This window comes from Zophobas morio, unplaced genomic scaffold (genome assembly GCF_036711695.1).
Source record: "Zophobas morio isolate AGI-343-1 ecotype UQ-CSIRO unplaced genomic scaffold, CSIRO_AGI_Zmor_V1 ptg000040l, whole genome shotgun sequence".
In the NCBI taxonomy this organism is placed as follows: domain Eukaryota; kingdom Metazoa; phylum Arthropoda; class Insecta; order Coleoptera; family Tenebrionidae; genus Zophobas; species Zophobas morio.
In genome coordinates this window covers 4,534,199-4,550,342 of record NW_026972145.1, presented here as the reverse complement: position 1 = coordinate 4,550,342, position 16,144 = coordinate 4,534,199, and the positions used below count along the sequence as shown (strand labels likewise).

General features: G+C 37.1%; 4 protein-coding genes across 4 annotated transcripts; 2 read left to right on the top strand and 2 right to left on the bottom strand.

Annotated features, from left to right (window-relative positions):
- Nucleotides 1–2,096: 2,096 nt before the first annotated feature.
- LOC135140534 (uncharacterized) lies at nt 2,097–7,570 on the bottom strand. The gene is made up of 3 exons (XM_064071123.1): nt 7,407–7,570; nt 7,102–7,152; nt 2,097–7,050 (listed from the first exon to the last, which is right to left on the bottom strand). The coding sequence occupies exons 1-3, from the start codon at nt 7,413–7,415 to the stop codon at nt 2,281–2,283; spliced, it is 4,830 nt and encodes a 1,609-aa protein (XP_063927193.1). The 5' UTR covers nt 7,416–7,570; the 3' UTR covers nt 2,097–2,280.
- A 279-nt stretch (nt 7,571–7,849) lies between these two features.
- LOC135140593 (zinc finger Y-chromosomal protein-like) lies at nt 7,850–9,088 on the top strand. Its single transcript, XM_064071204.1, has 2 exons — nt 7,850–7,945; nt 7,993–9,088. Exon 2 carries the CDS (start codon nt 8,001–8,003, stop codon nt 8,967–8,969), a length of 969 nt encoding a protein of 322 aa, XP_063927274.1. The 5' UTR covers nt 7,850–7,945; nt 7,993–8,000; the 3' UTR covers nt 8,970–9,088.
- A 51-nt stretch (nt 9,089–9,139) lies between these two features.
- LOC135140594 (DNA-directed RNA polymerase II subunit RPB9) lies at nt 9,140–13,243 on the top strand. Its single transcript, XM_064071205.1, has 4 exons — nt 9,140–9,297; nt 9,350–9,478; nt 12,876–12,962; nt 13,014–13,243. Exons 1-4 carry the CDS (start codon nt 9,233–9,235, stop codon nt 13,114–13,116), a joined length of 384 nt encoding a protein of 127 aa, XP_063927275.1. The 5' UTR covers nt 9,140–9,232; the 3' UTR covers nt 13,117–13,243.
- A 797-nt stretch (nt 13,244–14,040) lies between these two features.
- LOC135140526 (RE1-silencing transcription factor-like) lies at nt 14,041–16,144 on the bottom strand. Its single transcript, XM_064071115.1, has 2 exons — nt 15,166–16,144; nt 14,041–15,115 (listed from the first exon to the last, which is right to left on the bottom strand). Exon 2 carries the CDS (start codon nt 15,104–15,106, stop codon nt 14,063–14,065), a length of 1,044 nt encoding a protein of 347 aa, XP_063927185.1. The 5' UTR covers nt 15,107–15,115; nt 15,166–16,144; the 3' UTR covers nt 14,041–14,062.

Below are 16,144 nucleotides of genomic sequence, written 5' to 3'. Positions count from 1 at the left end.
CTCTACGCAATATGTCTCTGAAGCTATAGATGGCAAAAGTCAAGTTGATGTGATATTTACGGATTTCACTAAAGCATTTGATACAATAGATCATTTCATATTATTACATAAACAAAATTAATTGGCTTTTCTGAATCACTAATACTTTTGTTAAAATCTTATCTTCGCGGCAGAATAAATTGTGTCAGATAGGTATAGAAATTATACCTCTCAAACTTTTACCCCTAATTCAGGCTCCAACTTAGGTCCGCTTCTTTTTCTGTTGTTTATAAATGACTTCCCAAATACCATCTTCAGTGAAAAGTTATTATTCGCAGATGACTTTAAAATATTCCACAGGATAGACAGTCTAAATGATTGTCTACTACTACAAAACAATTTACGTAATTTATATAAATGATGCACCCTAAATTGTCTAGCTTTAAACTTAGATAAATGCAAAGTTATGTCATTTTCAAATAAGAAAAAATTTATTGAATTATCATACAATATAAATGGCACTAACTTGACACGAACTACTGAGTTTAAAAACTTAGGTATTTTGTTTGATGAAAAACTCACTTTTGTCAATCACGTGAATGACATTGTCAGAAAAGCATTTGTAAACTATAGCTTTATATACAGAAATTGTAGAGATTTTACGAACGTGAAATACCTTATTACTTTATATTGTAGTCTGGTAAGGTCAAAATTAGAGTACGGTAGTCTTATTTGGTTCCCTATTTATGAGCCTCATAGTTGGCATATCGAGTCTGTTCAAAGAAAATTTTTAAAATTCGTAAGTTTTCTCCTTGACGGTAGATATCCTGAAAGAGGCTGTGACCAACATATGTTACTAAGAAGATTTAATGTGAATTTATTATCAACCAGAAGAATTATTTTAAGCCTTCACTTTTTATACAAACTAGTTAATAACATCATTGATAGCTCTCTGCTTTTATCAAAATTAAACTTTGCGGTATCTAGACATAATTCCCGCTAACATATTACATTTTACCCCAAAATAGGCCGAACAAATGTATCAAATAATTCACCGGTAAGTGTTATGTGTGAGCATTTTAATCAAATAGCTGATGAATGTGATCTTTATTTTACACCATTTAAAGAGATTTCTGATTATGTTATTAAGTATTTAGAATAAGCCTAATTTTTAGTTTTGTTATTGTCTTTAATTTCACGCCGTTTGCCTTAATCTTAAGTATTGTATATTTTCCTGTAATTGGGTGTAACCTGTAGGGAAATAAACTATTATTAAGACCCATTATTATTATTATAAATATATTTTGAAAATGATCTCTCGGCAAATGAAAACATATACGAGCACTTTTTTCGAGTAAACAATGAAGGGAGAAGTTACTGGGCGTAGGGCTTTTTTAAAACACCTCCTTTCTGGGATAAGTAGCTACTTACACGTGTTAAACAAAAGCTGTATTTTATATATTTTTTATTATTATTATAAATATGTTTATTAGTTTTATTAATTAACAAAGCAAAATATATATTAACGATAATATTACAATGAATTTTTAGTAATCATGTGTATTGAATTCAGGATCCTGAGTGGAGTAAAAATATTATAGTTCCCCAGTTTTAATTCGGTTTTGTGATAGTCCCTCATTGCGTAAAAGTTAATTTTCTTAACAATAGATTACTACGGCCGGTCCTGGCGCCTTGTTATAAAGCTGAGTTCCTTGCCATAAATTAGCAAAATCAGCCGAAAACTCTAACAATCAGCTTATGGTAAAGCAGGCGATAAGGGTTTTACCTGAAAGTCGCTTCCGTAAATTTTAGTGGCGCTCCTATCGGCAAACTACTGAACTAACGCCTCAAATTCTGTCGAATTGATACCCATTTTTTTCAATAACTGTTAGTTTTGGTTAAAAACTCTGCTAACCAATAGATCATTAATTTTCCTCTGATATTCCTGTTAAAATTATTCGACGTATTTTGCATTAATTTGTGGTATATTTTGATTTTAATAAACACATTATTATTTAAACAAACATTTAATGATTCTGCGCCCTGTAAAAAGTGATGTTTTATTCATGTGCGAATTTTCAAGCGATTTTATGATGGTTATGACTCAAAAAACTTGAAAAGAAAACATAAAATGGTGCTTTTTTACGATATTTCTCAGCCATATTTTTTTAGTTGACTGAACTGGTCTCTGCGCCCTAGAATACGAAAAAAGCTGCAGTTTGATGTATGACACATCAATATTAATATCATTTTTTCATACAAAAAACCAAAAAAATGTTATACCTCGTCTAGCGAGGCCCCTTAAAGAGGAACCTCCAAACTCCCCCCGCTCTCCAAATTCTTCAACAATTGAACAACGTTATAGTTCTTCCCCTTGCGCGCATAATCAATCGGCTTCCGCCCCTCCAAATCCCCCACATTTATGCTCCCACCCATCACGTCAACCAGCCCCACCACATTATAAATATTCCCCGTCTGACACGCATAATGTAAGGGCATGCGCCCCCACTTATCTTTCACGTCCCACTTCGCCCCCGCTCGGATCAAAAACCTCACAATATCCAACCCATGATTGAAATTCAAACACGCATAATGTAAAGCCACCCGACCTTGAGCATCCGGCACTACCAACTGCATCTCACTCTTGTCAATCAAGAACTGGACACAATTAACATCCGCATATTCGCACGCATAATGTATGGGAAGAAGTCCAGCAGCATCTGCCACCCCCACCCTCGAAATCCGATCGATCAACAATTTGACAATCAAAGGACTCTGGTAGACGTTCATGCAAGCGTAGTGAATCGGAAGCCGTCCTTGAGCGTCAACTTTATTGACTTTAGCACCTTTCAGAAGCAAAAATGACACAGTTAAAGCTTTACCGAACTCGCACGCATAATGTAATGGTTGTCGACCGTTCAAATCTTCACTGTCGATTTTCGCGCGTTTTTCTAACAGTAGCTGCACGATTTTGTCACCGTGGACGTAGTTCTTGCACGCGTTGTGAAGTGGAGTTTGACCTTTATTATCTGCGGGGTCGATTTTGTCGCTATGGCGCATTAAAGTTTGCACTGTGGTGGAAGATCCGCGTTCGCACGCATCGTGTAAAGGGAGACGGTTTTCGGAATCTGGGGTGTCGACAAGGGTGTTGTCGACCAATAAGTCGACGATTTCGGAGCCTCGGAAGTAGTTCTTGCACGCGTAATGTAAAGGAGTGCGGCCGTTGAAGTCCTGGACTGTTTTATCGGCGTGGGCTTGCATTAGTAAGTCCACGATGCGCGAACCTTGCTTCCAGTTCATGCACGCATAATGTAAAGGGGTGAGTCCGTTGACGTCCGGGACTTGGGTTTGGGCTGCTTGGTTTAGCAAAATTGTGACAATTTGGAGTCCACAGTCTTCGTTATCGCACGCATAATGTAAAGGGACTCGATTATAAATATCCACGTGGTTGAGGTACTTAGTGTCTAATAACATTTGTACTATATTGGGACCAAAGCGGCCATTCATACACGCATAATGCAGAGGGTGCCGATTTTTCTTATCTAGTATATTGGGACTTGCGCCTATCAGAAGCAGGAAGTCCAAAATGCGCAAACCGTCGATTTCGTTATCAGCACTGTAGTGGATAGGAGTCCGTCCGTGGTCGTCGGGGATGTAAGTTTTGACCCCCTTGGTCACCAGAAAGTGGACATTGGAAAATCTTCCTTGACAACAAGCGTAGTAAATAAGCTGATTGATATCCACGACGTGTTCGACAATTACGGAGAAGATTTCTTGTCCTTGGAGCTGACAAGCGTACAAGAGGATGTCCAGATTGTTACCCAAAGCGTCACGGAATGGCTTCTTCAAAGCGAACTCCTGCAGACACTGCCTCGACTCATAAATTAAAGCTACAGACAGCAGATACACCGGATCAAAATTATCATATGTCCGTTTCAGCTCCGGAACTTCATCGACATACTTGAAGATGACCGCATAGTCAAACACTACCGAGTAGTAGATCACCATAGCGGCACACTCATCGTCCAGACGCATCTTCGAATAAACCGACACCAGAAAAGGTAGCAACAACAACAACTTCGTCATTCGTGGGTCTTCAACCTTGACGAAATCTCTATAGACTTCTCCATACTGAAGCCTCTTGGCGTTGTCGTCCAAGTACCTACTATGAATGTTAAACCTCCCGAAGCCCATCTTCTGTATCTTGACAATCTCGTACTGCTTGCTCCACGCACACGACAATTCCAACACCCCTCGACCCACCAAATCCTTACTCTTCAAGTCTTCGGCAGAACACTCGTCCAAAAGCATCGAGTTCTTGTTCAACACCGCCGAATGGGCTCGCGACGTTTTGGTCAACATCAAGTCGAGAAAAAACCGGATATTATTATAATCGTCGTTTTGGGTAAATCTGGGGTCTCGTGCTTTGTTCTTGTCGTTGTCGAATAAGTACGCCGCTGCGAAGTACTCCCCGAAGGAGTTGTGGACGAACTCTGGTACCATTTCGTCGGATACAGTACTGATGAAACCCACGAAATCGCGTCTGGTTTTCACTTCGACGAGAAAACTGTCGGGTTTCTGGAAGTACGAAAGCAACCCTTTGTTACTCAAATACGTGTCAAAAGCCACCCTCTTGTAACACTCGAGTCGTTGTTCCATCTCCCGCACGAACTTCGCGTAGTTGTCTTCGATGCTCAAATCCAGCTTCAACTTCTCCACGTAGTGGACGTAGAACTTCTCTCGGACGAAGTTCTCGTACAAATCGAGAAGAGTGAACGTGCGGTTCAACAACTTCAAGTACTTTTTCTTGTTTCGGGAGAAGAGTTCCGTCAACATGTAGATCTGTAGTGGAACTCCAAGAACGTCGTTGTTGCAAAACGGCTGCATTTTGATTTCCACGGTTTTGAAAATCTCGAACAACTCGGAGTCTGCAAAGTTTAGTCGCTTCTGGATGTAAACGCGTTGTTCTTCACCACTGAACTGCTTTATCCTGTAGGAAAAGGTTTGTAGTTTTGTTTCTAGAAGAGTTTTGATCGTGTTTCGAGCAGTCACCCACTGTTTGATTTTCGTGCTCGAAATTTGCTTGATGGTGTTGATTATAGCGTCCAGACTTTCATTGGACACTTCGTCTAAACCGTCCCATATGATCCTGACTCGGCGTTTGGACATCAGGGTTTTGAAAATGTCTGCGTCGTCGTACTTTTGGCAGATATCAATCGCCAAGTTTGTTAGAAATACGTCGACGTCGACTTTTTGTCGACACAGTAAGGCGTACTTTCTGGCGTAGAGAAAAATCGTCCAGGTTTTGGACGAACTGTTTCGTTTTAAACTCTTCATCAGGGTGCTTTTTCCCATGCCTGAGTTGGCACAAACTATGTTTATGTTGTTTTCGCCGTCACCAAAAAGGTCGTACTCGGAAATGCCATCGTTGACGTACTCGTGGTTCAATCGGTACTTTTTGATTTCTTCGATGTTGGTCCCTCTCAACCATTCGTAACACTGTCTCACGTACTTGAATTGGTAACATTTTCTCTTTTTGGTGGCACAGAACTTATCGAATTCTTCCTGTGGGATGACCCTTTGGCTTACGTAGACGACGTTTCCGTTGGTTTTGTTGCAATGGTCAAGTCTTTCACTTGAGTCGAAGTCGAAGACTTCTACGTAGTCAAAAATACAACAAAAGAGTTCTACGTTTGGTAAGCCACTGATGACGAGGACGGTGTTTGTGGAGTCTTTGAGAAAACCCAAGTCGATGAAGATTTTCCAGAGGGTTCTCGTGACGTGGCAAGGTGGAAGAGACACTTCAGGTTGACCTATAACTAGCGGGCCATCGATCATTTGTACTAGATTATCGGTGGTGATGGTACCCCAAAATTGTGACTCCAAGTATAGACTTTTCAACGTTTCTTCTTTCTGCTCTTCGAGAGAGTACGTGAAAGCGTTCAAGATTTGATCACACAGAATATCAGAAATCGAAAGAAAGTTCTTTTGGACTTTGGCAGACACTACTATGAAGGTACCACCCAGCGGCATTGCTTGATACACCGCTGGGTGTTCTTCCACCACCAACGGACACTTCCCCAGCAACCACAGCACCTTACTCACATCCTTATCTTCCTTGTACAAATCGCTCCTCAGTTTAAACTCGCCACGAATTTGGTACTTGGTTCGAATTTCGTCGACTTTTGTCATCTCGTCGTCGTCTAGCAGCTCCACCACATCTTGCCACACCGTCTTAATCCTCCGGTAACTCGATTGAGCAACCGTCACCACTCGCATTTCCGCCACCACCTCTCTGAAAATTCGCCCTTTGTCGTTGACACCTCGACCACCACAAAACACCAAAGGTTTGACCAGTGGTCCCAAAACACACAACATAATCACCTTCTTCACCCATTCTTTGTACAACTTCTCTTTGCTTCCGCTTTTCACACTCCATCGACAAATGAAGCTACTAAATTCCGTGAAACTACCGTCGGTGGTGTGGAAGCGCTCGCAGAACGACTTAGACGTGATGGCTTCGAGCCGATCGACGTCCGCTTGAGCACTATAAAGTGAAAAATTGTTAAAAAACTTTTCATACTTGTTTGTGGTGAACTTGTGGCACCAGGGTTGGCTGTGGGTTGAAAATAAGTAGTTTTCGGTGACTGTTAATACTTGTAGGTCTAATTCTTCACCGCCGGTTTTGATTTTAAAATCTCTGTCTATCTGTGTGGAACAGTTGGTGAATAAAATTAGTTTGAGGTTCGGGATTTTGCTCAAGTTTTTGGTGTAGTCTTCAAGGTACTGGCTAATACTGAAGTTGCCTTTTTCGGATGTGAGGTTTCTGGTTCGTACGATCGTGTTTTTGCTTTGTTTGAGCTGGATGGCGTAGGTTTGTGTGGTGTTTTTTTGGTCATGGTATTTGATGTTGACGACGATGTCGTCAAAGGAACCGAATTTTTTGTCGTTGGATGAGAGGTAGAAGTCTTCGATTCTGTCGTCGGTTATGAGTTTGAGGAGCAAGTGGGTGATGTAGAGGTGTTCGTAATCCTTCCCTCTGTCAGTAGTGCCAGTCCTTTTTTCAAAAAGCTGAAAATTGTTATTATAATGTTAATTGTAATAGTTTTAAATTTAAATTACCAGCGATATTTTACGAATAGACTGACCGGATGAATTTGACGTATCTTCGTTCTAAAAAAAAAAAAAAAAACCTTCGCGTGATAAAATTTACAATGTCATGACCTTGCTCACACAATCACAAACATCTACATAACCTGCTAGCAATCAACAAACTAATGTAAAAAAAAAAAATAAAAATAAATATTGCTTTCAACAAATATAGTTAAATGACGAAGTCAAAGGAATTTGAAACTAAAACATGTGCACACAAAACAGCTTAACATATTTGTTTTAACTTTATTAATAAAAAAAAAGTTGTTACTCACCTGCAACATTCCAAGACCAACGACACTAATGAAGATGATGTTACGAATTTTCACAAATAATTACATCTTGTGCACGTCAGTAACATTCGTTCGGTGTCTATTTATGGCTTTTACAACTCTTTGTATATTTCATCACCGACAGAACCGGAAAAGGTAATCTTATCGTATTTGAACGTAGATAAATTACTATTATTTAAACAGTATTACACTTATTTGATGTTTATTTCTTGTTGCACAGTCTCAAACTGGGTTCCTCTTCGAAATGTTTTACATAAATCCTCAAAGATTTGCAGGATTTTCCAGACAGATTCAGCAATTCAAAGGGAAAACCCCAGAAAAATTATAATTACATGACTCCCTATCCTCGATTATGCAACACAATATACATCAAATCGTAAAATGTCAAAAAATTTAAAAGACTCCAAACGATTGTCATTGGTCGTTCCACTTTTTGAGGTTATGTACCTCAAAAATATTTGACCACAGGAAATTTGAAAATGCCTGGATTAAATTAAGTCCTGGTGGCCCAAATCTAAACGGTGACCAAAGTTGCATTTGCTTCCCTAATCTAATAAGACTATTTTAGGCATCAAAATGTCGATTCTGGAATATTCTGAATCTCTTAAAATTTGGGGAAGATCTTCATGGAAGAACGTCCACAACTGTAAACTGTGCCCATATTTTACAACTTCGCTCCTGGTTATGGTGAACCACGTGAGACGACACCGTTTCCCCGTGGAAGAATCCACTTGCACAAGCGAAATTGAAGCGTTTTATTGTAAAGACTGCGATTTTAAAACGGAACTAACCGTCCTGTTCAAACGACACATCAATAAACATCACTGCCGTAAAAAAGAGGATTTATCAAGTGAGGATTTCCGCATACAAAGCTACGTTTGCGTAAAATGCAACTTCGAAACCAATCTCTCATTAAAGTTGCTTCAGCATTATTCAGCATGCACAAAAAAGAAAAAAAATCTTGAAAGTGTGAACTCACACTTGAATAAAGAGGACATTAAATGGTACGAATGCAGTGAGTGCCGCTACAAAACTAAGCGTAACGCAAATTTAAAAAGACACATAGTTGCAAAACATCTAACTGAAGACAAAATTGAGTGGTATGAATGCGAAAATTGCCCATTTAAAGCTAGACAGAAGATTGATTTAAAAAGGCATCTAATTTCTCGGCATCTGAATCAAATGGAAGTTGAGTGGTTCAATTGCGAGAAGTGTCCATTCAGAACTAATTTTATTTCAGGGTTAGGGAGACATAGGTGTGTTAATGATTCAGAAAAACGAGAATGGTTTGAATGTGCAAAGTGTTCATATAAGAGTCAAACAAGAAAAAATGTAACAACGCATCAAATCGTCCATTTGGAGGCTAGACCGTATCAGTGCGATTATTGTCCATACAAGGCGAAACGCGAATTTCATTTAAAACGTCACGTAAATAGTCTCCATTTGGATGAAAGGGAAGCTAAATGGTACAAATGTGAATACTGCGCTTACAAAAGGAAAACTAAATCAAGTGTATGGCAACACACAAACAGAAAACATAAGTAGGATTTAGTTTACTTTATGCTTTGTGTAGTAGTGTTAAGCTGAATTTATTAAGTTGGTTTTTTTGTTTTGCTAGTAGTCTTTTATTGTGAATAATAATAATAATAAATGGATAAATAATGCGATTTCGTAAAGTTGGCAGCCTGCTAGAAACGTCAAAAACGTCAAATGTCAAGTCAAGACGCCATTTGTTTTGTTCGTGTTTGACCCAAACAATCTCCAAATATTTGTTTCAAGGTTTAGCGCGAAACTAAAACGAAAAGAAAATGTCGAGGTACGATTCTCACAGCGAAGGCCCGGGGTTCGTCGGTATAAGGTTTTGCCAGGAGTGGTGAGTGAAAAATTCGCCTCGCCCAACAAACCTCAACATGTTTTTGTCGCAGCAACAACATGTTGTACCCCAAGGAGGACAAGGAAAACAAGATTCTGTTGTATGCGTGTCGCAACTGCGACTACAAACAGCACGCGGACTCCAAGTGCATCTACGTCAATAAAATTATGCACGAAATTGAGTAAGTACTTTTGGTTCAGATGTGGTCAGAAATTATTAGCACGTTGATAACTGTGTTGCCATATCACAGGATTTAGAAAGTTTAGCATGGCTAACTAAGATCTGAGCATTCGTTGGGTAACTAGCGCCATCTCGCCATGCATTTTGAATAATTTTGATGTTATTCATATAATAATTAGTAATGAATGTTTTTTTTTTCTTTTAATATATCTGGTCATGAAGGCAACAGATGTTGAGTACATGGTATTTTCAGCATTAATGCTCAAATTTCGAACTTTTTCTAAAAAAAGAAATGGTAATCTTAAATGTGCGTCACGTATACCAAATGACGTAATAGGAATTATGTTTTGAAAAATTTGGATTTTTTTTTTTTTTCAATTACATATATTTTCTTTTATAAAATCTGAAGATATTATTTCATCATATCGCGATCCATAAAGAGATTTCTCGCATTTTTGAGCGTATGACAAAAATCAAAACTAAAAAATAAAGATAATGGCGATAAAAAGGGACGAGAAATAGAATTTCGGAGAGAACCGTTACAAAGAATTTTGAAAAGTTCCACGTTTGCTGAGAAATCGTTGGTTACAATTGTTAATACAATAAAGCCACAAGACAAATTTTTTCCTTTTTTATGAAAAAATTATATTAATGTAGTGTAGATGTATTATACTTGAAACTGCAGCTTTTTCATGTTCTAAGCCCCTGAAAACAGTTCAATCAACCAAAAAAATGTGACAGATAAATATCTGTGTTAAACATAATAGACTCGCTTGAGAATCCTCACAGTGAGAAAGTAACGTATTCTGAAAGCCCCCGTCATATTAAATATTTGTCAATAGTACAATTTATTTAAATAATAAAAAATATACCATATATTAATTCAAAATGCGTCGTACAGTTCTGATTTTTTTTTCCAAAAATCTTGGCATTTTATAAGATAAGACGGATTTTGGCACTTTTGACATTTTCGACCATTTCTCAACCAGAAATCATTTTCGGCTTCGTTTCTTCAAAAATTTCTACCGTTATTTCAAAATCGCCAATTGAAATATAACAATTTTTGCGGTTCCTTTAAAATCGCTCGGTATAAAATTTTTATAGATAAAAAGGAAATTGTTTTCAATTTTTGTTTCACAAAATACAATTAATTCAAGAATGCACTTTGTAGTTTTTATAGGTATTTTCACAGCATTTGATAAAATAGTACTGATTTGGCACTTTTGATATTTTCGACCATTTTTTAACTATTTTCGAAAATTACCGAAAGACATTTTCTTGTAGATTCGATATTCAGAAGTCATTTTCGACTTCGTTTCTTCGAAGATTTCTATGGTTTTTCCAAAATCGCCAATTGAAACATAGCAACATAATTAGCCCCGCCCACCCACCCGTATCTATTTTAGTGATTGATGAAATGAATGATCTTATACTAAACAGAAATAAAATTAGTCGTTAGAATGGGAAGAGGGGTGGGTGGGCGGGGCTAGCACTTGTTAAGATAAGACTGATTTTGGCAAATCACATACCTTCTAAGAAAAGTGAGGGTGGGTGGGCGGGGCTAGTATTTGATAAGATGAAACTGATTTGAAGTTTGGCATTTTCGACCATTTTTTAACCATTTCCGAAAACATGTTTTTGTAGATTTCAACATCCAAAAGTCATTTTCGGCGTCGTTCCTTTGGAAATTCCTGTTTTTCCAAAATCGCCAATTGAAATTTTTACAGTTCCGTCAAAATCGCTAAGTATAAAATTTGTGTAGATAAAAAGGGAAATTATTAATAATTTTTGTTTTACAGAATACAATAGTTGTAAGAGTGTACTTTGTGGTTTCATATATTCACAGAAATGTTTAAAATTTGTTTATTTGAGACAATAAAGAAATCACAACAGGTCAGATCACGTTAGGTCAAGTCAGGTCGGGTGCATGAAATAAGTAATAAATTTTGTAACAAATAGTATAACAAAAATTAGCCCCGCCCACCCACCCTGTCTCCTTTTCAGTGGTTGATTTTATCCAATTTGAATGAAAGTAATGACCTTATAAACAGAAATAAAATTAGTCGTTAGAATGAGAAGAGGGGGTGGGCGGGCGGGGCTAATATTTGCTGAGATAAGACTGATTTTGGCATTTTTGACATATTCGACCAAAAAAAAGTTAGGATTAGTGCTTTTTTTTACTTTTTTCACATCCTAGATACTATTAGTTGCCACTCCCACTCGAGAAAAGAACATAATTAGCCCCGCCCACCCACCCGGCCTCTATTTCGGTGATTGGTTTTATACGCTCTGAATGGATGGAATGATCTTATATTGAACAGAAATAAAACTAGTCGTTAGAATGAGGAGAGGGGGTGGGTGGGTGGGGCTAATATTTTCTAAGATACGACAGATTTTGGCAGATGACATATCCTACAAGAAAATAAAGGGTGGGTGGGCGGGGCTAGTATTTGATAAGATAAGACTGGATTTTGGCACTTTTGATATATTCGACCAAAAAAAAGTCACGATTAGCGCTTTTTTTACTGTTTTTACATCCTAGATCCTATTAGTTTCCACTCCTACTCGACAGAAGAACATAATTAGCCCCGCCCACCCACCCTGTCTCTATTTCAATGATTGGTTTTATCCGCTCTGAATGGATTGAATGATCTTATATTGGACAGAAATAAAATTAGTCGTTGGAATGAGAAGGGAGTTGGGGCTAATATTTCCCAAGATAAGACAGATTTTGGCAGATGACATATCCTACAAGAAAATAGAGAGTGGTGATTTTGGCAATTTTGACATATTTTTCAACTATTTTCGAAAATTAGTTAAATACATTTTCTTGTATATTTCAGTATCCAGAAGTTTTTCCAAAATCACCAATTGAAATGTAGCAATTTAAAAATATCTCGGTATAAAAATTTGTAGATGAAGGAAATTTTTATTAACTTTTGTTTTACAAAATACAATTGTTTTAAGAGTGTATTTGTGCCTTTTATAGGTATTTTCACAGAAATGTTTAAAATTTGTTTATTTGAGACAATACAGAAGTTAGAATAGGTCAGGTCAAGTCAGGTCATAGCAAATAATTCAACAAAAAAAGTTACGATTAGCGCTATTTTTTGACTTTTTCACATTCCGGATTCAATTAGTTTCAACTCTCACTCGACATAGAAACATAATTAGTCGTTAGAATGAGAAGAGGGTGGGTGGGCGGGGCTAGTTTTTGCCAAAATAAGACTGATTTTGGCAAATCACAAACCTTCCAAGAAAAGAGAGGGTGGGTGGGCGGGCCTAATTCTTTTTTTACGTAATGCGGTACATAGAGCAGAAATCTGCCTAATTTAATATTAAAAAATGCAAATAAAGACTACCCATTTGAATATAATTTATGTAATGTGTATTTACAGTGAACTGACCCACATCGTCGCTGACGTCATCTCAGATCCTACTCTTCCCCGTACGGAAGACCATCATTGTCCTGAGTGTAACCACAGGTAAATTCGTGCTCCCTTGTAACCTTTTCTATTATTTTTTTTAATGTTCAGAGAGGCGGTCTTCTTCCAAGCTCAGACCCGTCGCGCTGAGGAAGAAATGAGGTTGTATTACGTGTGCACAAACCCAATGTGCGCTCATCGCTGGACTGAGTAATCTCAAGAATAAACTAACTCTAGGTTTGATAATTTTATTAACCTAGTTGTTTTAAAACACATTATGGGCAGTCTTCAAGTGTTGTTTAATGTATGACTTATCAATAAAACACTTATCACAAGCGGGACACCCGAATGGTCTTTCTCCAGTGTGACTTAATGTGCTTTTGTAACTTATTGTCTTAGGACAAATGCCACAAAAGTACTTTTTCACTCTTTCTGGAACCTTCGCCTCCCGAATCCCGTGCACTCTCATGTAGAAACCGGACCATTGCTCAGGTGGGTCACGTGACAATCACGTGACAGTGACGTCATTGTTTGGTTGGAAATTGCACATTTTTGGGGTTAATTTTAATTTAACAACTATTCCGAATCTAAACCCAAAGAAATTGTCTCCAACATGTGTTTTTTTCAACTTCATCGAGGATATTAAACGTCAACAAAGTTAAAGGCTACAAACTGTTGTTATTGGTGGTTTCAATTTTTGAGGTTATGTCTCGAAAGTGATTGTTCACGTATAATTTTAAAGTGAGTCCTGGTGGCTCAAATATATTTCAGTGAGCAAAGTTGCATTTATAAGACTGTTTTAGGCACCAAAATGTCGATTTTGGAATATTCTGAATCTCTTCGAAGTTCGGGAAGATCTTCATGGAAAAACATCCACAACTGTAAACAGTGCCCCTATTTTACTTTTTTTATTTTTATTAAAATTTTAAAGAAAAAATATTTTCCAGTTGACTGACTTCCTCTCCTCGATTATGCAACACAATATACATCATTACTAGGTATAATCTATAATTATTTTTGACGATTTTCGGCTTCATTTCTACATCAACTTCAACCGTTTTTCCATAATCGCAATTAACATTAGAAGGGTGGAAAATAAAACATTTAGTTTTTTCACAATTTTATTTAAAAAATGCTTTAGTTGCTTTGATATGAACATTTCACGCATTCTCACCATTCTGATTTTTTGAATGGTTAAAATCCGTGTTTCTTTGAATCTCAAATAAATTTACTTCTGTACAGAGAACCAGATGATGTTTTAAATTCGCCTCGTATTTACTTCTAAATGAACAACTGCCACATCTGTACCATGTAATTTTTTTTTCAGTTAGATGTTGTAAAGTAACGTGTCTTTGTAAATAACGTATATGCTTAGTTCTGAATGGACACTGATTGCACTGGTACCGGTTAACGTCTTCTTTTTTGAAGTGTATGCACTCTATGTGATGTTTTAAAGATTGTTTATTTCGACTTTTATGGGGGCACTGGAGGCATCCATACCACTTAATTTTGTCTCCATTTGGATGTCTTACAATTCCGTGCGCCTTTAAATTTCTTTCATACCTAGTTTTGAACGGACACTCATTGCACTGGTACCATTTACCTTCTTGTTCGTCCAAATGGACTCTATTGATGTGGACTCTTAAAGCTCCAGGAAGTCCACTTTTGTACGGACACTTGTCGCAAGCATACTGCTTATTCGAATGATTGTTGGCTACATGACGTTTTAAACAGCTTTTGGATTTAGCTGTATAGGGACATTCCTCACAACACCAACGTATTTCATTGGACGAACTCACACTCTGACGATTTTTTTGCTTTCCCAGGCACGCTGAAGTGTGCCGAAGCCACTTCAACAACAAATTTGTTTCAAAGTCGCATTTTTCGCAAACGTAGTTTTTGACAACAAAGTCCTGGCTTGATGAATCATCCCCTGATTCTTTCTTAAGGCCGTGGTGTTTACGAATGTGTTGTTTAAACAGAATCGTTAGCTCCGTTTGAAAATCGCAGTCTTTACAGTAAAATGCTTCGATTTTGGCGTTTTCACAAGTCAGTTTTTCTAGAGTGGAACGGTGGCGTCTCACGTGGTTGACCATAAAGAAAAGCGATGTTGTAAAATAGGGACATTGTTTACAATTGTGGACGTTTTTCCACGAAGATCTTCCCCAAATTTTAAGAGATTCAGAATATTCCATGAGTGACATTTTGGTTACCTAAAACCACCTTATTATTATACTGGAAGATTAAATGCAACTTTGTTTACCTAAAACGTTCACCTTTTGACCAACCGATAAACAAAACAGTTTTAACCTAACATTCACATCAAATATAACGTTTCGACTTTTTGAAAAACACAACAATAAGTGCACGAATGTTATCGTTTTAACTAAAACACAGCAAAATTATACTGCAGAAATATACAAACGGCAGAAGTAATTATAGTAAATATTATTTGGTCAGGTTACAAACATTCACCACGTGATGGTGTATGTTGGTAAAACATGAAATATCCCTAAGTAGTAACTAGCAGGGTGCTAGCAGGTAACTAGAAAGAGTAATCATTTAGCTAGGGATATTTTTTGTTTGTCACCAACTTACGTCACCGGATGGTGGATATTTAAAATTTGAACAAATTATATTTTTGTAATTATTTCTGCCGAAAAATTGTCACATACAGTTCCAAAAATAGCCATTTGACCAAACGGTTTGCAGTTGAAAGTAGTAGATAAGGAATTTGTTTCTCCACGTTTGGTACTTTATACACAAAAACAAAAATATTATTCTGATTTAAGTTTAGTGATTCATAATTTCAAAAAGTTTGGTTGGTTATGCAACTAGTAATACACATAAATTGTACATTTCACGACTTATTTTTGCAATGTAATGTAAACAGAGCGCATCGATTTACTAAATGTTACTTTAATGCGTTACTACAATAATAATAGTAATACTAGTAGCTATCATCGATTTGTTGGGAGGGAATAAACCAAACTTTTTGACAGTCCTCAATTATTTGGTTGAATTTTGTTTCATGATTGCCAATAAGACAAATCCAAAGCTCCTAATTTTTTATAATCGTTAATAAATATTATATAATAAAAAAATCATGATATTTTTTTAATTGTTTTATTACTTACTCCGTTTTCGGGCATTTTTGGAAAAATATCCACTTTTATTTATTTATTCAATATCTGTGGGAATGGTAGTTCTCGAATTCACTAAATGTTGACGTTGAGCACCCT

Bases quoted from the DNA above. Each gene is read 5' to 3' on its own strand.
- LOC135140534 (XM_064071123.1), bottom strand. The intron at 7,051-7,101 runs GTAATTTAAATT...AACAATTTTCAG, and splicing joins CTATTCGTAAAATATCGCTG to CTTTTTGAAAAAAGGACTGG.
- LOC135140593 (XM_064071204.1), top strand. From the start codon at position 8,001: ATGTCGATTCTGGAATATTCTGAATCTCTTAAAATTTGGGGAAGATCT.
- LOC135140594 (XM_064071205.1), top strand. From the start codon at position 9,233: ATGTCGAGGTACGATTCTCACAGCGAAGGCCCGGGGTTCGTCGGTATA. The intron at 9,298-9,349 runs GTGAGTGAAAAA...TTTTTGTCGCAG, and splicing joins ATAAGGTTTTGCCAGGAGTG to CAACAACATGTTGTACCCCA. The intron at 12,963-13,013 runs GTAAATTCGTGC...TTTAATGTTCAG, and splicing joins TGTCCTGAGTGTAACCACAG to AGAGGCGGTCTTCTTCCAAG.
- LOC135140526 (XM_064071115.1), bottom strand. From the start codon at position 15,106: ATGTCACTCATGGAATATTCTGAATCTCTTAAAATTTGGGGAAGATCT.